This window comes from Penicillium arizonense, assembly GCF_001773325.1.
Source record: "Penicillium arizonense strain CBS 141311 chromosome Unknown PENARI_contig023, whole genome shotgun sequence".
Classification (NCBI taxonomy): Eukaryota; Fungi; Ascomycota; class Eurotiomycetes; order Eurotiales; family Aspergillaceae; genus Penicillium; species Penicillium arizonense.
Window position 1 is genome coordinate 184,205 of NW_019173300.1, and position 24,405 is coordinate 208,609.

The 24,405-nt window shown below is 49.6% G+C and overlaps 9 protein-coding genes across 9 annotated transcripts; 5 read left to right on the forward strand and 4 right to left on the reverse strand.

Annotated features, from left to right (window-relative positions):
* Positions 1–257: 257 nt before the first annotated feature.
* Positions 258–988, forward strand: skpA (SCF ubiquitin ligase subunit skpA; the record flags this gene model as incomplete). Its single annotated transcript, XM_022635607.1, has 5 exons — positions 258–312; positions 379–464; positions 525–692; positions 758–927; positions 982–988. The coding sequence occupies 5 exons, from the start codon at positions 258–260 to the stop codon at positions 986–988; spliced, it is 486 nt and encodes a 161-aa protein (XP_022484567.1).
* Positions 989–1,884: 896 nt separating this feature from the next.
* On the reverse strand, positions 1,885–2,595 carry PENARI_c023G08965 (60S ribosomal eL39 domain-containing protein; the record flags this gene model as incomplete). The annotated part of the gene is made up of 4 exons (XM_022635592.1): positions 1,885–1,933; positions 2,114–2,214; positions 2,326–2,461; positions 2,588–2,595. 4 exons carry the CDS (start codon positions 2,593–2,595, stop codon positions 1,885–1,887), a joined length of 294 nt encoding a protein of 97 aa, XP_022484641.1.
* Positions 2,596–3,513: 918 nt separating this feature from the next.
* mdr1 (ABC multidrug transporter Mdr1) lies at positions 3,514–7,602 on the forward strand (the record flags this gene model as incomplete). The annotated part of the gene is made up of 3 exons (XM_022635564.1): positions 3,514–3,834; positions 3,881–7,194; positions 7,245–7,602. The coding sequence occupies 3 exons, from the start codon at positions 3,514–3,516 to the stop codon at positions 7,600–7,602; spliced, it is 3,993 nt and encodes a 1,330-aa protein (XP_022484629.1).
* Positions 7,603–8,246: 644 nt separating this feature from the next.
* Positions 8,247–8,484, reverse strand: PENARI_c023G11048 (uncharacterized protein; the record flags this gene model as incomplete). Its single annotated transcript, XM_022635612.1, has 2 exons — positions 8,247–8,402; positions 8,452–8,484. The coding sequence occupies 2 exons, from the start codon at positions 8,482–8,484 to the stop codon at positions 8,247–8,249; spliced, it is 189 nt and encodes a 62-aa protein (XP_022484574.1).
* A 308-nt stretch (positions 8,485–8,792) lies between these two features.
* PENARI_c023G11872 (Ytp1 family protein) lies at positions 8,793–10,456 on the forward strand (the record flags this gene model as incomplete). Its single annotated transcript, XM_022635623.1, has 5 exons — positions 8,793–8,906; positions 8,955–9,032; positions 9,133–9,963; positions 10,012–10,141; positions 10,206–10,456. 5 exons carry the CDS (start codon positions 8,793–8,795, stop codon positions 10,454–10,456), a joined length of 1,404 nt encoding a protein of 467 aa, XP_022484669.1.
* A 312-nt stretch (positions 10,457–10,768) lies between these two features.
* On the reverse strand, positions 10,769–12,096 carry PENARI_c023G02328 (E1 ubiquitin-activating protein AOS1; the record flags this gene model as incomplete). Its single annotated transcript, XM_022635502.1, has 4 exons — positions 10,769–11,662; positions 11,720–11,906; positions 11,954–12,011; positions 12,060–12,096. 4 exons carry the CDS (start codon positions 12,094–12,096, stop codon positions 10,769–10,771), a joined length of 1,176 nt encoding a protein of 391 aa, XP_022484631.1.
* Positions 12,097–12,685: 589 nt separating this feature from the next.
* Positions 12,686–14,891, forward strand: PENARI_c023G03872 (uncharacterized protein; the record flags this gene model as incomplete). Its single annotated transcript, XM_022635522.1, has 4 exons — positions 12,686–12,709; positions 13,229–14,016; positions 14,063–14,719; positions 14,768–14,891. 4 exons carry the CDS (start codon positions 12,686–12,688, stop codon positions 14,889–14,891), a joined length of 1,593 nt encoding a protein of 530 aa, XP_022484643.1.
* Positions 14,892–15,838: 947 nt separating this feature from the next.
* On the reverse strand, positions 15,839–20,976 carry PENARI_c023G12546 (uncharacterized protein; the record flags this gene model as incomplete). Its single annotated transcript, XM_022635630.1, has 6 exons — positions 15,839–18,486; positions 18,551–19,158; positions 19,213–19,497; positions 19,550–19,688; positions 19,740–19,800; positions 20,695–20,976. 6 exons carry the CDS (start codon positions 20,974–20,976, stop codon positions 15,839–15,841), a joined length of 4,023 nt encoding a protein of 1,340 aa, XP_022484529.1.
* A 1,701-nt stretch (positions 20,977–22,677) lies between these two features.
* PENARI_c023G07011 (F-box protein) lies at positions 22,678–23,547 on the forward strand (the record flags this gene model as incomplete). The annotated part of the gene is made up of 1 exon (XM_022635560.1): positions 22,678–23,547. The coding sequence occupies one exon, from the start codon at positions 22,678–22,680 to the stop codon at positions 23,545–23,547; it is 870 nt and encodes a 289-aa protein (XP_022484563.1).
* Positions 23,548–24,405: the final 858 nt, after the last annotated feature.

Here is a 24,405-nt window from a genome sequence, read left to right on the forward strand (position 1 = left end):
ACATTCTAGGCTTAAAGAGAGAAAGAAAGACAAGTACAAAGCGTCAGGACGACGTGGGGGCCAAGCCTCTTAGTAACCAAACTTCATAACGTGAACGTCCCGCTCATCTTGACACTTCAACTTTCACTGTTTTACTTCTCTTCACACAGCTTATTGTCTCTGATTTTAATACTTCTCTTTTGTAAGTTACTACACCACTTGATCTCCTTTCACACGGCTCACCAAAACGACTTCAGAGTCATTATCACAACGCCAAAATGTCTTCCGGAACCATCACTCTCACCAGCTCCGATGAAGTCGACATCACCGTCGGTAAGTCGAACAGCTGAGTCAAGTCTGAAACTGCCTATCGCAAGACGATAACTGACCTTTCAACAGACCGCGCCGTCGCTGAGCGCTCCGTTCTCATCAAGAACATGCTCGAGGATCTTGGTGACTCCGGCGAGGCCATTCCCATCCCCAACGTGAGACATCGCCCTACCTCCCATACCACCCAGAGCAATACACTGACATTTCTTCGCTAGGTTAACGAGGCTGTCCTTAAGAAGGTGATCGCCTGGTGCGAGCAGCACAAGAACGACCCCGCCAGCGCCAACGATGACGACGACAACCGTCGCAAGACCACCGATATTGATGAGTGGGACCAGAAGTTCATGCAGGTTGACCAGGAGATGCTGTTTGAAATCATCCTCGTACGTTTACGTCTACATCATTGTTATTATGACTCAACTGTCTGGACATGTACTGACTGCCATAGGCTGCCAACTACCTCGACATCAAGGCCCTCCTCGACGTTGGCTGCAAGACCGTCGCCAACATGATCAAGGGCAAGTCCCCCGAGGAGATCCGCAAGACCTTCAACATCCAGAACGACTTCACCCCCGAGGAGGAGGACCAGATCCGCCGTGAGAACGAGTGGGCTGAGGAGTAAGTCTTGCTCTGAATCTATGGGAGATATCTGCTAACTGTTGACCCTCGCAGTCGGTAAATGGGTGGCCTAACCTTCTTTTGCTGAATATTGAAATGGATATCCCTGCGCGCTCGCCATAACACGATTCTGGGTTGCAAATCAAGAGCGGGCTATTGCTTGATCCGGCGTTTTTTTGCTTTTACTTCTTGAAAAGACATCTAAGTAGACTGGATGTCAATGGGACATGTTTGCAACGTCTTCAACTGAGTAGAACTGTACTATCGGAGTGTGGCGACTGTAGATATTGCCGCTAGCGGGGTAAATACCGAGCTTGGGCATATGGCATATCCGCTATGACTGTCACAAAAGTGCCCAGATGTATATGCCGAGGCTCTTACGTAGTACATTTGAACAGTTGGAACCTTGGAAGCAACTGACATGGGTGACGCAGTCACCTACAGATAAAATGCAAGGCAAAGGACATTCAATTCGACCATGAAATTTTTGTATCAAAAAAAGAAATCCTCCCCCGCGCCGTCCTACAAGCCCGCCCCCAGCAAAGAGACGATCAACCAGACACACACGCGCGCGCAATGCAATCAAATCCGGGCCACTCAAGTTCACATTAGAACTCAAGCACATCAATCCCTCCATTCGGAACCCATGGAGAAAAAACGAAGAATGAAGAGTAAGGTTGGCTGGCCACCCCCCGGAGATGTATTTTGAAAAAAATGTAATTGTTGCAAAAGACTTGAAAGTAGTTCCACATCCACTAGCGCTCTCAAGTCTGGTCGGCGCATGGGTTTTTCGAAAATATTGATATTCGGTGCGGGCGTCACGTCATGAGAGGTTGGACGACTCTACACCGTAATGTAGGACTCGTTTTCCAACCCCCGATCAAAACACACATAAGACATCGCGAGACGGGATATCGGATGGCTGCACGGAAGGTGGGGTGATTCTCCGAGGAGAATTTAGACCTTCAGGGTCGACTTGCGCCAGTGTCGTCGCTTGGCGTTGTATCTGTGGGTTGTCAGCTATTGTTCTGACTATTTTTTTATGCTTGTAGTCCTTCCTCCCGGGATAGTGCTTCGTGATGGGTCGATGGGTTGATGGCGTGGTATTCCCTCCCCTTCCTTCCCATTCACTTCCCACGGCCCGGACTGGATTGGATTTTGGTATGGATAGATTCGAGCGATTTACCTGATGGTGTTGCCGGTGCGCAGACGGATCCACTGGGGGATGGGACGGTTCTGGCGCTGAGCTTTGGCAAGCTTTTGCTTGGTGCGGAAAGTCTTGTGGCTCTGTAGGGAAAAAAAGAATTAGGACACGTTCTTAAAATTCTTTTTTGACGAGGAGAGGGACGATGGCGAGTAATTCAATATGACGGGTAACGGGTACAGGCTGGTACATACCGGCATCTTGAAGTGTTGATCGCGACGGCGAGCTTGTTGGATGGACGGATGAAGTTGTCGACCTTCGGGTGTGGATGGTTTGTGTGCGGCAGGGCTTGGCTTCGCTTCGGTTGGGTCAGGTGATGTGACTTCTAGCCTGAAAAAGTGGGCCACAAGGCAGCAAGGCAGAAGTCAGAATCCGGAAAATCCATTTCTGCCTCAGGCCATGAATGCACGTGTCCGCATGTTCACCTGTCACTTTCGCATTGGTCTCTCTCCGTACAGGATCATGATTTTACTAGGATTTGCCACTGTGCTAAAATGCGGTGACTGGACATACAAGTGAGTCACATCACACGTCATTCACAGTCATATCTCAGATACAATTCAAAAATCAGACTCGACGTGTAATTTGCTAGTTCCCTCTACCCCCAAACAGGTATGTAGAGCGGCAATCGGACCAAAAATTAGCCGACCTCCAGGCATAAAAAGTGGCATACGCACGGGCGAATGTTCCAGGGGTCCACTCGCAACTACAGAAATACCCCGAATCGCTGCTACGTTACTGGTGGATCACGGACTATTCCAGTCCTGATTTCGGTTCGAAGCTATGGTTTACGGCGAACGGACGTAACCGATGTTTTTATAACTCGGGCCCAGGACGAAAATTCGGTCGAAAGAAGTTGACGCTTATCACTGTCGTATTCGGGTTCGTTTCCCGAAGAGTTGTCCAATGATTTCAGCCTGGATTACAACATGTATTGTATCCACAGGTGTTTCAAGGCTTGTAGTTTCATACTTTCATAGGAGTCCAGGAGTTCGGAGTTCAGAGTTTTAAAGGGGGGAATGGAATGTGACCGTGGAGTTAGAAATGTTCAGATTCCCGTTCTCAATAATCAGGCTGCAATCTGACACAGTGAGGGTAATACAATGTCCAATCCCAATAGTCGGGGAACAAAAGGAGTTGCATAAAGAAGCCGGAGTCAGCAGTCTCCGGCCCACCGACGGCAAAATTTAAGATACTAAAACATTTGAGGTCCCTTTTAACATTTAACTACTCCTTATATCTCCTTATATCACTTGTTATGCCTGTTAATCTTTACTACTTTAATCTTTAATTCCCCTTCCTTATCGAGTTATCGCGGTTGACTCCGCAGTCCCATCTACAGCTCTTTTTTATGGACTAAGACTACTCGGCATACATTCACCATGCAACAGCCCGAAGAGGGCGTAACCGCCGTGGAGAAGGTGGCGGAGGAGCCTCAACTTAACAAGAAGCCTGTTTCGAGTTCAGCTTCAACTCTGGCAAAAGAAAAGGAGACGACGACTTCGGTATTGAACGATGACGATGCGCTCTATGCCCACCTACCAGCACACGAGAAAGACATCTTGAAGCGACAGTTGGATGCGCCTCCAGTCAAGATATCCTTTTTCGGCCTCTATCGATATGCATCCCACATGGATATTGTCATTATCGTGGTTAGCGCCCTTTGTGCTATGGCCGCCGGCGCTGCCCTGCCTCTATTCACTGTGAGTATACTCGTCGTTTGATGGAGACGATAGCTAACAACCCCAGATTCTATTCGGATCCTTGACAAACGATTTCACAAGGATCACTTACGGCACAATTCCCTATGAGCAGTTCTATCACTCGCTCACTCACAACGTCTTGTACTTTGTCTACCTCGGCATTGGCGAGTTTGTCACTGTCTACATCAGCACTATCGGATTCATCTACACTGGTGAACATGTCACCCAGAAGATTCGTGAGAACTATCTTGAAGCTATCCTGCGCCAGAACATCGCCTATTTTGACAAGTTGGGTGCTGGTGAGGTCACCACCCGCATCACCGCCGACACCAACCTCATCCAAGATGGTGTCTCCGAAAAGGTCGGATTGACCCTCACTGCCATTGCCACTTTCGTTACTGCCTTTATCGTCGCTTATGTCAAGTATGCCCCGCTGGCTGGTATTTGTACCTCGACGATCGTCGCCCTCGTGCTGATCATGGGGGGTGGATCCACCTTCATCGTCAAGTTCAGCAAGCTCTCCCTAGAGAGCTATGGCGCCGGTGGCACGGTGGCGGAAGAGGTCATCAGTTCAATTCGCAATGCAACTGCATTCGGTACCCAAGACAAGCTGGCCAAGCAGTACGAGGTGCACTTAGCGCAAGCGGAGCGCTGGGGTATGCGTCTGCAGATGGCTCTCGGAGTGATGGTCGGCGGTATGTTTGGAATCATGTTCTTGAACTACGGTCTTGGATTCTGGATGGGCTCTCGATTCCTAGTTGACGACAAGCTCAATGCCGGCCAGGTTTTGACTATTCTGATGGCTATTCTTATCGGTTCTTTCAGCTTGGGCAACGTAAGCCCGAACGGCCAGGCTTTTACCAATGCTGTGGCCGCTGCTGCTAAAATCTTTGCGACTATCGACCGCCAGTCCCCGCTGGACCCTACTTCGGATGAAGGCATCATCCTTGACCACGTGGAGGGTCACATCGAGTTCCGTGATGTGAAGCATATCTATCCTTCGCGCCCTGAAGTTACTATCATGGAGAATGTCTCACTCACTATGCCTGCCGGAAAGACCACTGCCTTGGTTGGTCCCTCCGGCTCTGGCAAGAGTACCGTCGTTGGTCTCGTTGAGCGCTTCTACCTGCCCGTCGGTGGCAAGATCTTCTTGGATGGACACGATATCCAGACTCTCAACCTGCGCTGGTTGCGCCAGCAGGTCTCGCTGGTTAGTCAGGAGCCTGTCCTCTTCGGTACCACTATCTACCAGAACATCCGCCACGGTCTCATTGGAACCCGTTTTGAGCACGAATCTGAGGAGAAAATCAAGGAACTGATCGAGAATGCTGCCAAGATGGCCAACGCCCACGAGTTCATCAATATCCTCCCGGAAGGCTATGAGACCAATGTGGGTCAGCGTGGATTCTTGCTATCTGGTGGCCAGAAGCAACGTATCGCCATTGCCCGTGCTATCGTCTCCGACCCTAAAATCCTCCTCCTCGATGAAGCCACTTCCGCTCTCGATACCAAGTCTGAAGGTGTCGTCCAGGCAGCGCTTGACCGTGCTGCCGAAGGTCGTACTACCATCGTGATCGCCCATCGTCTGTCTACTATCAAGACCGCCCACAACATTGTTGTCTTTGTCAACGGATCTATCGTCGAGCAAGGTACTCACGATGATCTGACCGAACGTGATGGTCCTTACTACAGGCTCGTCGAAGCTCAGCGCATTAACGAGGAGAAGGATGCCGATGCTTTGGACGATTCCGAGGACGAGGACAGCGCTGAAAATATGAACAAGGCGCACATCGCTCGGGTCAAGTCTGTTGCTAGCGGTTCTTCGGCGATACTCAAGGAAGAAGCTGAGGCCTTTGAGGCGGACATGCGTCGCCTCGATTCTCGCAAATCTGTATCCAGCGTCATCCTTTCTAAGCGCCCTACTGAAAGAGGCAACCACAAGTACTCGCTCTGGACTCTGATCAAATTTATCGCCTCCTTCAACAAGGAAGAGTGGAAGTATATGGTTATCGGTCTATGCTTCTCCATCCTTGCCGGTGGTGGTCAACCTACTCAGGCTTTCTTGTACGCCAAGGCCATTAGTGCGTTGTCTTACCCACCGTCTCAGTATGCCAAGTTGCGCTCGGAGGCCAACTTCTGGTCCCTGATGTTCTTAGTTGTTGGTATTGTTCAGTTCATCACCTTCTCAGCCCACGGTATTGCCTTTGCTTTCAGCTCTGAGCGATTGATTCGCAAGGCCCGTAGCCAGGCTTTCCGCACTATGCTCCGTCAGGATATCAACTTTTTCGATCGCGAGGAGAACAGCACCGGTGCTTTGACTTCCTTCCTGTCCACCGAGACGAAGCACTTATCTGGCATCAGTGGTCAGACCCTCGGAACAATTCTGATGACATCTACCACTCTTATTGCTGCCATTGTGATCTCGCTGTCCTTTGGTTGGAAGCTTGCTCTTGTTTGTATCTCGGTTGTTCCGGTTCTCCTGGGCTGTGGTTTCTACCGGTTCTACATGCTCGCGGCCTTCCAGTCTCGATCTAAGGCTGCGTATGAAGGATCTGCCAGCTATGCTTGCGAGGCCACTTCCGCTATCCGCACTGTTGCTTCCCTCACTCGCGAAAATGATGTGTGGTCGGTGTACCATGGTCAGCTCGATTTGCAGGGCCGTGCTAGCTTGATCTCCGTCATTAAATCCTCGTCCTTGTACGCCGCGTCCCAGGCCCTGGTCTTCTTCTGTGTTGCCCTTGGCTTCTGGTACGGAGGAACCCTACTCGGCAAGCACGAGTACGGTATATTCACGTTCTTTGTCTGTTTCAGTGAGATTCTGTTCGGTGCGCAATCCGCCGGAACAGTGTTCTCCTTCAGTCCGGACATGGGCAAGGCCAAGAACGCCGCTGCCGAGTTCCTGAAGTTGTTCGAGCGTCGCCCGACTATTGACACTTGGTCTGAGGAAGGCGAGAACCTGGAGCACTGTGAGGGAACCATCGAGTTTAAGGATGTCCACTTCCGCTACCCTACCCGTCCTGAGCAGCCTGTGCTCCGTGGTCTCAACCTCAGCGTCAAGCCCGGTCAGTACATCGCCTTGGTCGGACCCAGCGGATGCGGCAAGTCTACCACGATCGCCCTCCTCGAGCGTTTCTACGATGTCCTATCCGGTGGTGTCTACGTCGACGATAAGAACATCGCCGACCTCAATGTCAACTCCTACCGCAGCCACCTCGCTCTGGTCAGTCAGGAACCCACTCTCTACCAAGGTACCATCAAGGAGAACATCCTCCTCGGCCGTCCCAACGAGGACCCCTCCGAAGAGGAGCTCATCAAAGCCTGCAAGGATGCCAACATCTACGACTTTATCATGTCTCTCCCGTAAGTCCCTCCATCCTATCCCACTGTCAGTCAATACTAACCAAATCCAGTGAGGGCTTCGAAACAGTCGTCGGCTCCAAAGGTGGCATGTTATCTGGCGGCCAAAAGCAGCGTGTAGCCATCGCCCGCGCCCTCCTTCGCAACCCCAAGATCCTCCTCCTAGACGAAGCCACTTCCGCTCTGGACTCTGAGTCCGAGAAGGTCGTCCAGGCTGCTCTGGATGCTGCTGCTCGTGGTCGTACTACCATCGCTGTGGCTCACCGTCTCAGCACGATCCAAAAGGCTGATATCATCTATGTCTTTGATCAGGGTAAGATCGTTGAGAGTGGTACCCACTCTGAGCTGCTACGCAATAAGGGTCGTTACTTTGAGTTGGTTAACCTCCAGAGTCTGGGCAAGACTCATTGATTTTGATTTGTTGCACACATACCCCTACCTTCTTGTCTCTTCAAACCTTTTCTCCATCTTACCTACTTTATTACCCTTTCAGCCTCTCTTCTCCCTTCTCTATCTTGTGTATCAATCTCCATTCGATGTGTCTTCTACCTTCTCCTCTCCACCTTTATCTCATCCCAACATCTTCCCCTCTCATTTTCTTTTTATATGCTCTCTCCTATCGTGATAGATCAACCGGCATTGGCGGTAAGAGCCGGAGTATCCCTCTTGACAAAAGGAGGAAGATAAAAAACGCGATTTCCCATTTGATGTAGGAATAGATGAATGATACAAATGAATTCTCCATTCAACAGATTCCATGCAGTCCAGGTTCCTTGCCCTTAACTAAACAACATGAAACAAAATGATAAAATAACACAATTCAATATCAATCCTTGTCCCCCACGCCAAACTCCCTCTCAACTTCAATCTGTCGCACACCCCTGCCCTCAGCAATAAGTCCCATCAATCCCTGTCCGACATCTTTGATTTCATTATATTCATGTAAGAGGCGGATGTGGCGTTTGACTGTTGCTGTGGGGTCATTTCTGGAGAGGCGAGGAGAGTTAGAATAGTTCCCAGTAATAGATCTTCATGATATCATAGCTCCGAATAGCTCAGATCTCATAGCTCATAGCAGATATCTCATAGCTTGATTCATACCCACTGGATGGGAATAGCACATACTTGAGTTGGGAGGTCGTCGAGGCTAGTTCTGATTCCAGTTGCGCCTGCTGGGTTTCTAGGTTGGCGATGGATTCGCGAAGGGAGGTCTGTGGTTTTTTAGTTGGGTGTATTCTTGGATAGAGAATTGATACACACAAGTTTCTTTTCTTTGGCTTCGGATGCATCCATGATGTTGTTACATGTATGTTGAGGGAGAGAGTTGTACATCTACTTCCACGAGCAGGGCCAATCATAACCCCGGCTGAATAATCCCAGGCTCCAAAGTTGGACTTCTGTTCATTCAACCTCAACTACAGAGTAACTTATACTTCAACTATACTTCACCTATTCCGAGTGTTTACATCGTGAAGTATCCTATCCACATACAAAACCCCTGTCAACGCGGCACGCCGATCCCGCATAATCGGATGCTCCGGATTGGGTCCTGATACCCGCATCTGTTCTTTTCTCCCTTTCACACCTCCCCCCAGCACATCATGAATACATTCAGTCGGTCCATGTGGACTCTGTTCTTACTATTCGGCGCTGCCGTCGCCCACGGTGGCCATGAGGCTGTTCCGCAGGGCGAGTCTGTCTCGAAGGATCCTATCGTATGTTCCCATTACGCGTACTTGAGGGACATCAACTAACTTGTGCAGGATGGGATCCTATGGACGCATATGATTCTGATGGGGTTCGCTTTTGGAATTGTCTTTCCGCTGGGTATGGTTCTCGGGGTATGTACTTGATTCTATTCTGTTATTCTGTTGATGTTTTTTATGCTTTGTTCCCCTTCGTTACCTCACATCAGACCATGTCCTAACACACACTCTCTAGATCGTTCGCTCTCGCTGGCACGTTCCCGTTCAGGTCGTCGGCACTGTCGTCGCTGTTTTGGCTTACTTCCTCGGCCACGCACACAAGGGCCGCCAATTCGACAAAAACCTCCACGCCTCATTCGCAAACTGGCTGATGCTCATGCTGATTGTGCAAGTCGTCCTGGGCGCTTACCTTAAGCTGCACCTCGAGAAAGCAGGACAGGGTCGCATCCGTTGGATCTTCGTGTTGGCACACGGTATCATTGGCAAGATCATGCCCGTTGTCAGCTGGGCGCAGATGCTCTTTGGTGGTATTGCCTCGCTGGGCTTCTGTCGTGGTGATCACCTCGGCCAGTGTCTGGCTCATTTCATTATGGGTAGTGCATTCATCGGGTATGGTGTTTGCTTGACTATCCTCCTTCTCGTTGGCCAGTTCTGGTTGCGCAAGACGGGTCGCAGTCAGGAGTTCTTCGATTCGTTGATTATCGCTGCTTGGGGCTGTGTCAATACTTTCACTGAGCATCGCTGGGGTACTGCTTGGGTTCATAACGACCTCCAGCATACTACTATGGGTATTGTCTGGTGGTGTGCTGGTCTGCTGGGTATGTGGTTGAGCCGCAGCCGCAATGGCCGTCCCAAGCGCAACCTCATTCCTGCTCTTGTTATCTTGATAACTGGATATGCTATGTCTGCTCATCCCCAGGAGCTGATGATCAGTACTATGATTCACTCCATCTTTGGATATACTCTCATGGCTGCGGGTCTCACCCGTATCATTGAGATCTCATTTGTGCTGAGGGATAAGCCTGCGCTCTCCGAGCCGAACAGCTTCCAATACTTGACCCCCTTCGTATGTCCTGTCAATCTGATATCTTGGAACAATAACTGACTCTCACAGCTGCTCTACGCCTCCGGATTCCTCTTCCTGGGCGCCACAGAGGAACAAATGCTCCTCCTCCACAATGCAGGAGTAACCCACGTCGCCTACGTCCTGATTCTATACAGCATCGCTTTCATCTGCTTCCTCTGTAAGTTTATCCCAGATCCGACCGAACTGCCTCTGTGGACACCCACTAACCCCCAACCTCGCAGTCGTCAACATCCTCCTGCACATCTACGCCGTGCACGCCTGGCCAAACTCCGAATCCACAGACCAGAACGGTCCCAAGTACTCCTCTCTAAACGGAAACGCAAACGGCCATGCACGCTCTACCTCACAGCAGATCCAAGATGCGGAGGCTTTCGAGCTTCATGGTTTGATTTCTGATGATGAGGAGGGTCCTTCTGTGGGACCGAGGAAGAACAGTGATGAGGAACTTGGGAAGGACGAGTCCCATCATTGAATTTATATACTTCCTAGTAAAAGATAGGATTTGTCTGCATTTTGGACTGTTGGATGGCGTTTGTTATAGGGCTTGATGGCCTTTTGGCTGTTTGGGTAGCTAATAAATAGTCATGTACTCTGTATCATGGCAATATTGGACATATTTCTCAACATTGTTGGCATAACTTATTGACCGAAAGTCAAGTTATCGTCTATCGTACATGAAAAAGACCCAGATCAAGTCCGGGTGCAGAAACCGCGAAACTAAAGAAATTCGTAACCATGCAGTAAACAAAGCGCATTCTATCTCCATATCCATCTCACTTTCCATCTACTGCCCATTCTGACCGGTTACCCCGTCAACAGGAACAGTCACCGGATTCCGAACAGGTGCAGCAGCAGCCATCTCAGCTCCAGCGCTCAGGTCAGGGAAGAACGGGTGCAGAGGATAGATAGGGCCAACGGACTTCTCGCCATCAAACAGCAGAATATTCTGTAGTGGCTGCTCCCTCGCCGAAAGAACATTGATCACATCCTGTGCTAGGGCTCCACCTAGGAACGCTGCAACGGGGCTCAACTCGCTTCCCAGGTTCTGTAGGAATGTTCGCAGGAACTCAGCTTCTAGAGTTACAGGCTCTAGTTTCAATTCTTGATGTCTGTCGCGCGACAATCGGGTGAAGAGTTCCAGGTCTTCGTGTGTGAATGTTGGGCGGCGGCCGAGGAGTTTCTCGAATTCCCAGAGGGCGCGGAGACAGCTGAGTAGAGGAGTTACTTGCTTGCGGCGACGGGGAACACGGGTGTATTCTTCTGGGAGAGGAGATGTGTTTGCGAGGATGAGAGGGGAGTAGATTTCCCGTTTTGTGACGAGCTCGATGGCCTTGTCGTTCTCTTTTTTGGTGCTTGTGGAGATTATGCTGCGGGTTGCTGTTTCCTGTGTCATGGTGTTCATGTTGGACTTGGCGCGCTCGATCACAAAGTCATGGCTAATGAGGTCTGCGAAGGCGTAGCCGTAGAATCCGTGGAGCCCCGCTGCGTAGAATGGTCTGTTGGCCAAGCGGCAGGCAGCGTTGATTGTGGTGTTTGTGAGGAAGTCTTGTTCGGTGGCGATTGTGAGATCGAATTGCGCGAAGAAGTTGGGTTGTTTCGTCTTGACGTCTTCGGTGTCGATGTTCAGCTTCACGCGCGGGTTCATCTTGTGGATCTGAGGTCCTGCGACTTGCGCGCGCTGGTATCAGGCTTGTCAGTATGTGGTAGTGACTGTCGTTGGGCATGAGTCACTCACGTTCTTGCCAATCACATCTTCCTCGCTTTGCGCCTCTGTAATGAAGAACTGCGCACCCAGATCCTCTTCCGTGACATCCTGGTGGTCGAGGATCGTGAGCGAGCCGATGCCCGCCAGGACGAGGTTCTTGGCCACTTCATTTGCCAGGGCTTTCACAGAGATAAGAAGGATGTTTGCCGATCGGATCCTGGTCATGTTAGGTTTGTCCGGCTTGTTTCGACACGAGTTGCTCACTTTTCTTGGGCGTGGACTCCCCAGAGTCGGATCTGTCGGTCATACAGCGCAATTTCATCTGGCAGTAGTGTAAGCAAAGATCAGTGAGGCCCAGTGGCATGCTTACCAGCGCTGATCGACTGCATGTTGTCCTGCTCCGCCATGGTCGGCGAATTCGGCCGTGATAAGAGCTAAAACTTGCGGCTGGCTTGGCTTGAAGCTTGCCCCGCACTTCCGCTCGAGGTGGTCGGAGTTATCAAAGTGACGAGAAATAACGAAATGCAAAAGACAATGCGCAATGCAACGAAATTAGAGCTGTAAGTGTGGAGGTGTGAAGAGAAGAGAACTAGAAGGGAAGGGAGGTTGTCATGTGACCCGGGAGCTAAATGTGGGGGCGTGGGGACACGAAGTATACAAGTGTTAGTATTTACTCTACTTCAACCTCTGAGATATCTGTTTGCTGTGTATTTTATGCAGCCTTGAGAGTCCCAGAGATCTATTCTATACTAGGGCATGTGTTAACGATCAACAATTACACAGAGAAGGGATTATAGCTGAGTGCTTGGCGGATAGTGGATAGACAGTGGATATAGGTTCTCAAGGAAGATAGTGTTCTGGTACTTAGCAAGTAGGCAAGCATGTCTCTTGCAATATAGCTTTTTCAAAGTTTGACTGAAAAGGTGGAATCTTGCGGTTCATTGGTTTGCTGTCCACTGATGCTCTAGAGTGCAACGGGAGGAATGTATTGACAAGATGCTAGAGTACCATACATTTGCAGTAAGTCCGCAGCTGTGTCAAAGTATAGCCTCGGTTGGTGATATTCCTAACAACGTACAAGGCCCTGCCCTGTATCAATTATCAGATACTATTATTGAAGCCGATGTGTTTGAGGGGTCCTAATGCGCACTCAAGTCCATCTTTAGAGATTTGAGTCTTGTGTAGACATATAATGCAATTGCATTTTGCCTTGGTAATGTATGAACAATACGAAACAAAGATTCATTGAATTGAAGCCATGTCACCTTCATGAAGTGAAGAGAAAGTGGGGAGGAACCCCGTGGACGGGAATGCGGAACGATGATATAATCCCATCACGTGTGTTATCAACTACCAGGTCTCTTTGGAAGTTCGGCGTTGTGACTTTCTAAGTATTTCGCCCTGGGATTCTTCACTGTTCCTACTCGGGTTGATGCCCAAAGATACGGTATCCTCTCGACATAGGTTCATTAGCGGTAATCCGAACGATGGTATGTTTCATGGCTCCTCCACCAACTGATGTCTCACACCTCTTTCTAGTCAGGAAACTACGACTACCCTCCTGCGTCTTCTTCGTCCCGCCGTTTTTCCCGCCCGACTGCGCCCACCGAACGAGGCCCCGACGTGCTCCGTCTCCAGCATCTCCGCAACCTAGTCAACGAACGGAACCGCTCCGGTGCTTACAACACCTTCAGTGCTACCCGTGCCTTATTAACACTGAATCAAGAGATTCTAGAGCACACCCTTGACCGAGCTCGAGACCGAACCAACTTTGAACAAGCCCGGGCCGCCGTGGATCGCCAGATCCAACAACTCCAGTCCGAGATAGCTAGCCCATCAGACCTAATTCGGAGCATTTGGGCAGACCAGATTCACTTGGAACAATCCCAGAGCCCCCTCTCTCCGGACTCTCAGTCTCTTCGACGTCGACTCCCCCGGCCAACACATTTTCCCCCAAGCCCAGACGGGTCCTCATCCAGATCACCATCCCTCATGCCACCAGGCTTGTCGGGCCGTGATGGCCAGGGACGCCTGAAGCGTCGGAAGCTGGACGCTGATGATAACCGCGAAGAGTTTCAAGGGTTTAACTACGGGCGATATGGACAAGTCTACCCCGGAATGCTGCAAATGGAGATTGCTAGCTGTGACGGAGGAATCTATGATCAGGATGAGGGGTGTTCGCGCCCGGAGAACGTCCTGGAAAACAACCAGAGCGTCTACTCTACCAAGGAAGATCGTTGCAATCTGATACTACGTCACCGGGGCGAGGCACCTTTCTGTCTAAAAAAGATCGTGATCAAAGCACCCCAATGCGGCTTCGATGCCCCGTATGTACCTCTGTTCCCTCTGTTGAGCCTTGACTAACAGAAGTAGAATCCAAGAAGGCATGGTATTTGTCTCCATGTCATCTGACGAGCTACTCGATCGCACCGCACGCTACCAAATTCAATATTCCAGTTCTCGGTGGCGCCGCCGACACCGCCGGCATGGCCTGCAGCCGTCCCAGGAGTACCTAAATTCATACCGGTCACCACTACAAAACCTCGAACGCACAGTTCTCATGGGACCGAATTCAGACAGTTCTGCGTCTGATACAACCGAGGACCCACAAAGACAGTTCCGCATTACCACGGAATACGATGAAAACAGCGAGGAAAACAGTAATTCTGGAAACGACGACACCACCTCCCTCACCGACCTCGAAAGGGCCTACCTCACAGAGCTTGAAAGAGCCCAGGATGATCAGAGTGATCAGGGTGACCAGATGGAAGATCTTTTGACGGAAACCGATGAGACACCCACTGATGATGAGGATGATGATTCAAGGATACTCCGCCGTGGACGAATTCAAATGAATCGACGACAGAACATTCTAAACCGCCTTGCTGAGCAGAGCAGGCGCCGAAATCCGACTCTTGTGAATCCCAATCCACCACCCGAACCCAATCCCCCAGAGGTCTTGAAACCACATGCGAGATTCTTCATTGAGCGACAGAAGAGCATGGTCACTATCAAATTCGATCCACCTCCGTATGTATTATCTACTAGAGGTTTATTGATGTATGCTAACGTTACCAGATCCGGTCGTTTCATTCTGATCAAGCTATGGAGCCCACGCCCTGATGGGAATATCGATATTGAAAGCATCATCACGCATGGGTATGCTGGTCCGCGGTTTTTCCCAAGTGTTGCTCCTCGTTAGGTCGAATATTCCAACAGATTGTGTCTGGTGATCCTTGATCTTTGAGCGATGATACCTTTTCTTTGGCTGCACCTCAGTGAGGCAGCCTGGGTTTTCTTTTTACTAGCGAAACGACGATACGAATAACATGGGATATGATTTATATTTTATGATTGCTTTCGGGGTAGTCCGTTAGACCAAGTAGACGAGATCTCGATGCTGTCTATGTAAAGAGAAGAGTTGTAACTTAAGGCTCAATTGAGGCATGGTATACATTCTTCCCATTCGATGGCCCCGGGGGAAGTCCCCTATAAATACACACTTACCCTATCTTTCTTGTCTCTTCTCTTTCCCTCCTCCATCCCCAACCACGAAGTCCAGAACCGCTGTTCTCGTACCATAATATAACGTGCGCGATATTTGAAACATATGAGGGGTGGACGGAAGACCTATTTCCTGCTTACTAGTCTAACACTATCAAGTTTGAAAAAAAAACTGCGTTCAGCATACAGTATAATGAAGACAAAGCAACAGAACTTGAGAACTCGATCTCGCAAATCTTTCCCTTAAAGGTTAAATGCTTTTCTAAATGTACAGTTCTTCGCGAAATTGCCCCAACCCGAATTACTCATGGACTGATTCTCAAAAACTAAGGCTAAGACTGACGTTACGGTATGAAGTCAGATACAGTACGGAGAGACCAGGACCGATTTGCTTCCTTGTATCGTAATAGATGGTGCCATCGATGTATGACAAAAGATTGGTTTCTATAATTGACCTTGCTAAAGATAGAAATCCAATTGAATGATATGATTACTTGCTAGGAATGTGTTCATATGCTGGGCTATTGGTAACAATCCATCCGTGTTTGTTAAGAGTGAATGATTAAGGACGTCCGTTCCAGCCATAAGCAGAGATAAGTTAAATGTGATTATTTGCATGTTTAGGTAGGTACGTGTTGTGGATCATCAATCCCGTCGCTCCTTCTCATACAGCTGTTTTACTATTGCCAACGCATGCTGTGATACTAGTCGAGAGGGGTGATCTTCAGCTAGGGTTGTCTCTTCTACCGCAACCACATGCTCAAGCAGCTTGACTGCCTCGCCGATCTGGCCGTCAGCTTGGTATACACGGGCGAGCTCATGCTGCGATGCTAGTCGAGAGGGGTGTTCTTCAGCTAGGGCTCTCTCTTCTACCGCTACCACATGCTTAAGCAGCTTGATTGCCTCGCCGATCCGGCCGTCAGCTTGATATGCACTAGCGAGGGCATGCTGTGATGCCAGTCGGTCAGGGTGCTCCTTAGCTAGGGTTGTCTCTTGTACTGCAACCACATGCTCAAGCAGCTTAACTGCCTCGCCGATCTGGCCGTTAGCTTGATATGCAATAGCAAGCGCATGCTGGGATGCTAGTCGAGAGGGGTGCTCCTTAGCTAGGGTTGTCCCTCTTACTACAACCACATGCTTAAGCAGCTTGACTGCCTCGCCGATCTGGCCGTTGTCTTGGTATACGCTGGCGAGCGCATGCTGTGATGCCAGTCGAGAGGGGTGCTCTTCAGCTAGGGTTGTCTTATGTACTGCAACCACATGCTTAAGCAGCTTGACTGCCTCGCCGATCTGGCCGTTAGCTTGATATACACAGGCGAGCTCATGCTGTGATACTAGTCGAGAGGGGTGCTCTTCGGCTAGGGTTGTCTCATATACTGCAACCACATGCTTAAGCAGCTTGACTGCCTCGCCGATCTGGCCGTCAGCTTGGTATGCACGGGCGAGCGTATGCTGTGATGCTAGTCGAGAGGGGTGCTCTTCAGCCAGGGTTGTCTTATATACTGCAACCACATACTTAAGCAGCTTGACTGCCTCGCCGATCTGGCCGTTGTCTTGGTATACGCTGGCGAGTGCATGCTGTGATGCTAGTCGAGAGGGGTGCTCCTCAGCCAGGGTTGTCTCTTGTACTACAACCACATGCTCAAGCAGCTTAACTGCCTCGCCAATCTGGCCGTTAGCTTGGTATACGCTAGCGAGCACATGCTGTGATGCAAGTCGGTCAGGGTGCTCTTCAGCCAGGGTTGTCTTATATACTGCAACCACGTACTCAAGCAGCTTAACTGCCTCGCCGATCTGGCCGTTAGCTTGGTATACGCTGGCAAGCGCATGCTGTGATGCTAGTCGGTCATGGTGCTCCTTGGCTAGGGTTGTCACATTTACTGCAACCACATACTCAAGCAGCTTGACTGCCTCGCCGATCTGGCCGTTGTCTTGGTATACGCTGGCGAGCGCATGATATGATGCCAGTCGAGAGGGGTGGTCCTCCGTGTACTGGCATTCGTTCCACCGACATATTTCTTCATAAAAACGTACAGCCTCTCTGATCCTGCCATCTGCTTCCAGGCACCGCGCAACCTTGAAATTTAGCTCCGACCTCTCCTCTGTGTCATGCCCTTCGCTTTCCTGGAGAGCCCGCAGGCTATGAGGTAGGAAAATCCGCCACAACTTGCGGTTGGTATAATCATCCGATGGGAAGGCGCCCGCTAAATGACGGACTGCTCTTTCCATTGTCTGCTTTGTAAATCCTTGCTCTTGAACCCATACTTGCGTCGCCAAGTGGACCAGGCTATGCATATCATATAAAGCATCATCTCTTTCGGCTAGAAAGGCATAGCCACACAATGTGCCAATAGCGTGGACTATTTGTTCTTCTGATCCAAAGTCAGGTAGGAGCGACTGTGAGATCGCCTTCGGCTCGATGCACGAGATAAATGACAATAAGTTGGCTGCAGCTTCATCCGTTCTGTGAATCTGCTGAAAGGAGATCAGCCAGGTGGTAGCCACGGCGTTCTGCGATCCCCTGTAGCGAGTGCTATCGTGAAATTGTCTGCCTAAGAGATTGATCACATCGCTCTTTGTGCCGCGTAGCAATGAGAGGTATTTTGAAATTGATATATCTGCCGTGTTCATGTAGGCAGCCGCTTGCGTGATCGCTAGAGGCAAATAGTTGAGCTCTTCGAGCAGCTGCTCTGTCTCTCCTCCGTCTTGACGCGAGTCTCTTTGGATCAGTGATTTTTCCAATAAACTTGTCGCCTCTGGTAAATGCATTTCCCGGAGTTTCGTAACGTCATTTCCAGCAAATGACACGGCTATCTCTCGAGAGCGAGTAGTTAGTAGTGTCACACCGAGCTCGCTCTCTGGAAGATATTGGCTCATTCCTCCTGGCGAATCTGAGCTTCCGAATAGCAAGGCCATATCGTCCGCATTGTCCACAATCAGAAGCCAGGGTCCGGTTGATTCCAAACTCAGATGCCGTTGTACTGACTCCATGGCATCTTCATTATCTGAAATTTTGCTAATTCCTAGCTTTGTCGCAATCTGCGTGCAAGCCTGCTCAAAACTCGCCTTGCTCAGTGCTGATATCCAAAAGATAGAATAAGAGGGCATGTTTTGTCTCGCCCAGTACGCAACTTGCAGTGCGATTTGGGTCTTGCCGACACCTCCTAGCCCGAAGACTGCGAGTCTCCCATTATTTTTCTGGATCAGCACTTTCTGCTTGAGCCCATCTAATTCCTTTCCACGTCCTACAAAGTGACGGTTTTGACGGAGTGGGATAGAGAAAAAAGGCCCGCCTGTGAGGGTCACTCGAGTGTTAGTAGATCCGATTCAATAAATCGGGCTCCTTTCCAGACTAACTAAGACGAGTTCTGCCATGGCTAATAGGCCTATCTCCATCCGCCCTAGAGACTCGAGGAGGACGGGTGATTTCATCGATCAATTTCTTGATCACCCGCTCATTCTCCGCTAGGTAGTTCCGGGTGTGCGCGGATATCTTGCTAGCTTTCTCCCAATCGGACAACGTGATATCTTGAAGGCCTTGATCAACGTTGAACCGGAAGTATTCACCATTCCCGCCATAGCGATAATCGACGTCTGCTGCTACCTTCTTAGATGATGTGGCCATTCTTTTTAGCGCAGTAATGATAGACAGTCGTTTGTCTTTGATAGTAACGACATCACCTAGGCCAGTTCCGATGCTTAGAATCCGCATTTTTCCGCGATCAGGAAACTCTCGCTGGGCCTCCTGGATCAGAACACTGCATGGATTATTGTATCCAAAACCGGCATCAATGAACTCGATCTCATCTCGGCCAACTTTGATGGACTTGAAAAAGGTCGTTGCTGCTGACGTCGCTCGTGCGACCTGCCAAAGGGTAGAACTATCGAAGGCAGCGGATCGATCATATGTCTTGAAGAGCGTTGGTGGTGCATCGACATTATCTTTCGTGATCGCCAAGACCACACTGTAGCATATTAATAAAGGCCACCTAGGCAGGCATTCCGTATTGCAAACTTACGTTTTCGTGCATGTGTTGTCCCGGAAAGCCATATCGCAATGTGAACACGAATTGACAGTTGTCTGCCCTTGGCGCCGGCGGGTTACGCATTCGATGTGTGTACAGTACTCTCTGACTACCTGTTTCATGGCATTTTCGAGGGCTTTTGCTGAGAACGCACCTGTGGGCGATGCAGGTAATATTGATGTCCGTTTCGGGGTGAATGCTTGCTCCGCAACTTGTCTATACGCTCGTATACATTCATCGACTGTCATGCCTAGCCTTCCAAGCATGATGGCGATGATCCTTGGGGTCAATTAGCGATGATGTCTCAGACGCATCGAGCACTCAGCCATACCCTCCAGTGCTTGTGCCACCGATCAAGTCAAAATGGTCGCGCGGTCGCGGAACGTGGTCAAGGCGCTCGGCATCGCGGATCATCTCCATGATCCTCTCCAGTATGAGTAGACTTGAGATGCCACGGATTCCACCCCCGTCTTCGAACGATTAGTGACTTAGGGTGGGCTGCTTGAACCAGACAGTCTTACCAAGCGAGAGAATCCTCAGCGGCTGGCAAGAGTCCGTCGTTGCGGTTGCCGGGTCCATGGTCTTTGTTTAGGTTAGAGGAGTGTATAACGTTCAACAGTCCCTAACAAATAGAGTTGTGGATATAACGAAAACCCGACTCAATCAAAGTAAAATACAGTGCTGGTTGACTGTCAGCGCCAGCTGAACCCGTTGCCGCCGCACCCTCGCACGGTCCCTGTTAATAAGACGAAGAGAGAGGCGCGGGGGCCATCCTTGGCATCACTCACTTATAACAATGGTTCATAGACATCATACTTGGTGATATACAGGAATTGGTACTTGACTGGATATCTGATATCGAACGTTTGGTTTGCAGGTCTGTTGAAGCCGGATGGGCTCGAACGTTGGACGTGTAAGTGAGCGAAAAATATGAAGGCAAGTTGAACCTCAATAGATCTGACAATACATTTTCACTTCCAAATAAAGCCAGGCTATCTATCCATCATGACTAGTGTATGCAATTGCGAACCAAGCAAACATCAAAGCCGCCCTCATACACTTCACACCCACCGCATTCATATTGGTACTTGATAGGATATGCAATCGAGAAAAGGTAATCAATTATACATCCGACTTAACAAACGCGCCTGATTTCTTCCCCAACTCTTCCACCCCTTAACGCAGAATAGTGCAATTGGGCCTCGGATTGCATGCTTGGCCCTATAGTACTGTTCTGAACTGATGATAGGGACAATCTCAAATGACTGAGAGGCTAAGATACCTTTCCAAGAATATGAGAATCTTTGCCAGAAGGCTTGTTTTTTGGTACGTTCTCTCCAATCGCAAAGAGTTCAAGAACCAGTCCCCGTTTTTCATCTTCCAAGTCTCGTGATAATACCCTCCGCCTCTGATCTCCACCGATCCCACAGCGTGTTTCAGGATAATTTGATCTTCCATCCCCCATATGGCTCCCACCTCATCAATAGCTTTCAGTTGCAACTCTCCAGGTCCGAACATATGGAGCGTTTGTGCATTTGCGAAGAATTTGCTGAAAAATCCTGTAAAAGCTGTAGAAGATGGAAATGCAAGTGAGGTATTCCCGGCCTTTAGGATAGACCCGTCGGTATCGAAGAAGATGAATTCGGCATCAGGCAATGCAACTTGGTCGAATTTGTCCCATTGCTTGGTGTCAATGTATCGGCCGTATTGTGATTTCTTCCGGAAGATTATTTCGGCGATTTCGACGGGAACTGACATCGTGAAAATATCCTTTACCTAGCAGGTTATTTGATGATTACAGGAGTGTTTTGGAAATTGTGCTTACTGTTTGTTGGGCAATAAGCGGGTATCTTACCCAGGTAAGGCCCCTTCATAAAGAATACAAGAAAAGGACGAGGACGAGGAATTAAAAAGGGTTGGAGCACATTAAGGAATTGCGGAGTCCCCCAAAGAGGCTCCCCAGTTTCTCCTTGCAGCCGGAGCTAAACCATTTTGACATACGGTCCGGGCTAGCCTAGTGTCCTAAGTCCCACTGAACTGTTCGTTTATCCAAACCGGGCTTCGATACGGCTGTTGTGGTCGCAGTCTTCCAGGAATACATGGGGATTCGGTTGCGGCGGCTTTTAATTCCCCGCACTTTTCTGACCTGGACAGAATGATGGAGTCAGTGGCGGTGTCTGGCAACTACTGTGTCTTACGCGGACGACCTCAAAGTCAGAGACCGTCTGATCTGAATGTCCCCGATCTGATAGATTCGGCCCAACTGACACGTCCGCTGGCGACGGGGCGAAGCTTGAACATCGCAAGATCCTCCCTTTAAGGTTAAGCTCCGATGGAGACGGGCAAACGACAAGCGCCGCTGCGGAGAAAAAATCCGACCGCCAGCCGAAACTAGCATGTGGCCGCAATCGGTGCAACTTCACGGGTCCAATGCCTGCCAACCGACCCCCTCGGAGAAAACAAGGACAAAAGCTCAAGATCCATGGCACTTCTCTTCCCAGATCTCTTCCCAGCTTTACCATACGGCCATGCTCCTGCTACTACATAATAAACCGCGAACTGCGAGGATCCTCTGTCATTGCATAGTTTGAGGGGTCTGGTTCTTCTAGGGAGAACTGCATTGGGGCATGGTTGAGTTGTTGTTCGTTGTTTGATGCGGAAGACACGAGATGTGGGGAAGTTGGGGAAGTTGCGGAGACCCGTGATCTACTTCTATGAAGCTTTCAAATTTGATATCGTCAAAACTGTATATGCGCTTATTTATATGCGTTTGTTTATAACTCAGGGAAAAGGCGTCTAATATTCCATTGTTCTAATTCCTCTGACTTCCCCTCCCAATTTCCCACAACACTCAATATCCAATATACCGTTTTCGCGTGCAGCCAAGCACGCCCTTTGAGGATGGAATACCCATGACTCTGTGCAAGGTCTGCGAACGGAATGGGGTCTTCTTGACGAGACATGAAAGACGGGTGTCTATTTGAGTATATCCCCTTTCACTCGTCATTATCACCCCGTAACAGGATTCCCAAAATTATTATGATTTCCGACTTTGCCCTTACAGCAATATTCGAAACTGGCTTCCATGTTTTAACAGAGAAATTGCCTCACGCCCAACCGCCAAGATAATTGTACCCCCTCACTAGGCCCGTTTGGGCTAGGCCACAGATCAGCGGGTGTTGTGTTTTGACTCTGGAGTCTATAAGACTTGGGGATGGAAACTCAGGCGCCCAGGTAGGGATCAACATTTGAGTAATAAAATTCTTCGGCGGTAGGATCCCGAAAGCGTTTGAAGATAGGGCCAAGTTTGATCGACTAACAGCCGCATGTTCTCTTAGATCGACCAGAACCCTGCCCAGTGCCTCCATCACGCGTTGTTGGTTGCCATCCACAGTCCCTATTTTGTGAATACAGTACTTCCAAAAGGGGGAACGCATCTCAGCTTGCTAAAACCAAATCATGGACCTCCGATCATTACCGAACGAGCTTATCGAAGCGATTCTCAGGCAAGTAGACATGAAAACCGTCCTCCTCGCCCAACGAGTCTGCCGACAATGGGCCCTATGCATCCGAGGATCTTCCCTAATGCAACAAATTCTATTCTTCCAACCAGCACCAGCCAACAGGCCACGCCAACAAAACCCCCTGCTAGCATCCAAATTTCCATACTGGTTCCCCGCCGATGACCCTAAGTCATGTGCCATCGCCTTTGGCGCCGGCGACATGCAGGATTTCCTAGAGAGCAGCGACATATATCGGCGGCCGGAGGCGAGCTGGCGCCGAATGCTTGTCCAGCAACCACCTATCATGGCGCTGGGATGGGTGGAGCGTAGCGTGTCGCCATCCAGCGTGATAGACCTGCATCGCTGGGAAATTCCACTACAAGCACTTGGTGGGTTACAAATGAACATACTGTACGATCTGGTCGTGAATACTTCGGAGGTTGCGCCGGAATACTTCTATTTCAGAGTCTTATGGTCGCAAAGTAAGACTTTAAGCAGTAGCTTTGCTAGCCTTCACTCAGATCCAAGTCCGTCTTTCAATCCGGCCAGGATGGATGGGCCACTCAGGCATGCAATGCAGGGTGCGGGTGTGGTTCTTGATATGTGGTATACAAGTCAAATGATCTGGAAGGAATGGAAGAAAGACACGTGGACATGGGAGCTTGTGCGGGGGCTGAAGCTTGCTATGGATGACTCTAATATTGATCTGGTGCGCTGCATGAGAGAGCCGAAGGAAGTCAAGAGCTGGACTTTGGCGGAAGAGTTGAGTGACTACGCTGTCGACCACGCTATGCCTTTGCCTGATGAAGATGACATGGACCTGTAATGTTAAGGGTTTAGAAGTATCCGAAACTCATGATATTATTTGATGTTATGGTTCTATGGTCGTAACCTCGTCATCGCTATGCACAGTAGACAACCCCGAGTCTGCCTTGAATCTCCATCTCTTCGACAGACCGAGCTTGTACTCATGGAGTATCGAACTCAGGCCACTGGTAATCGTCATAAATTTGCGAGACGGGTCGTGCACCTTTTGTCTTTCGAGACAAACGGCGAATGGAATGGTTGTAGTGTATGGTCGATAGAAGTGCTCGAACAGACCGCATCTGACTCCGTAAGCCGCATCGGTTTGAGGGCAGGAGGATGTGGTATATACAATGATTCAACGATCTCAGCGTATCAGCTTTCTGATGAGCAGAGCTGATCTGTGACCTAGCCGAAACGGGCCTAGTGAGATTCACTATCGTCTTGGGCGGTGGGACTTGAGATAGTTTCTCTGTGTAAAACGTGGAAGCCAATTTCGAATATTGCTGTACCTTCAAAATGGGAACTCGTCAATCTTTGACGTATATGGTCTGTTGGACCCTGCAAGGCGTGGCTGTTTTAGTTGTGGGTCAACTTTCATCGTCATTATGACCGACCTCGTTACCTTCGCATATATACCGGATAATGTCTGACAAGTCTTGGCTTTCCCTTAACGAAGGATGGCATGGCGGTTGATCCTGGTTGTTTTGTCTCCAACAGCACAGTGGGGCCACATTAATTGGCATTACTATTTTGTAGCTATGCCATTATTCAACTCGTCGAGTTTCCCCATCCCCGATACCGTCTCAGTTGCGTAAAATATCCCACCCTCATTTTTGGTTTTACAATATCTAGGAATATCTCAGAAACTCTCAATTAA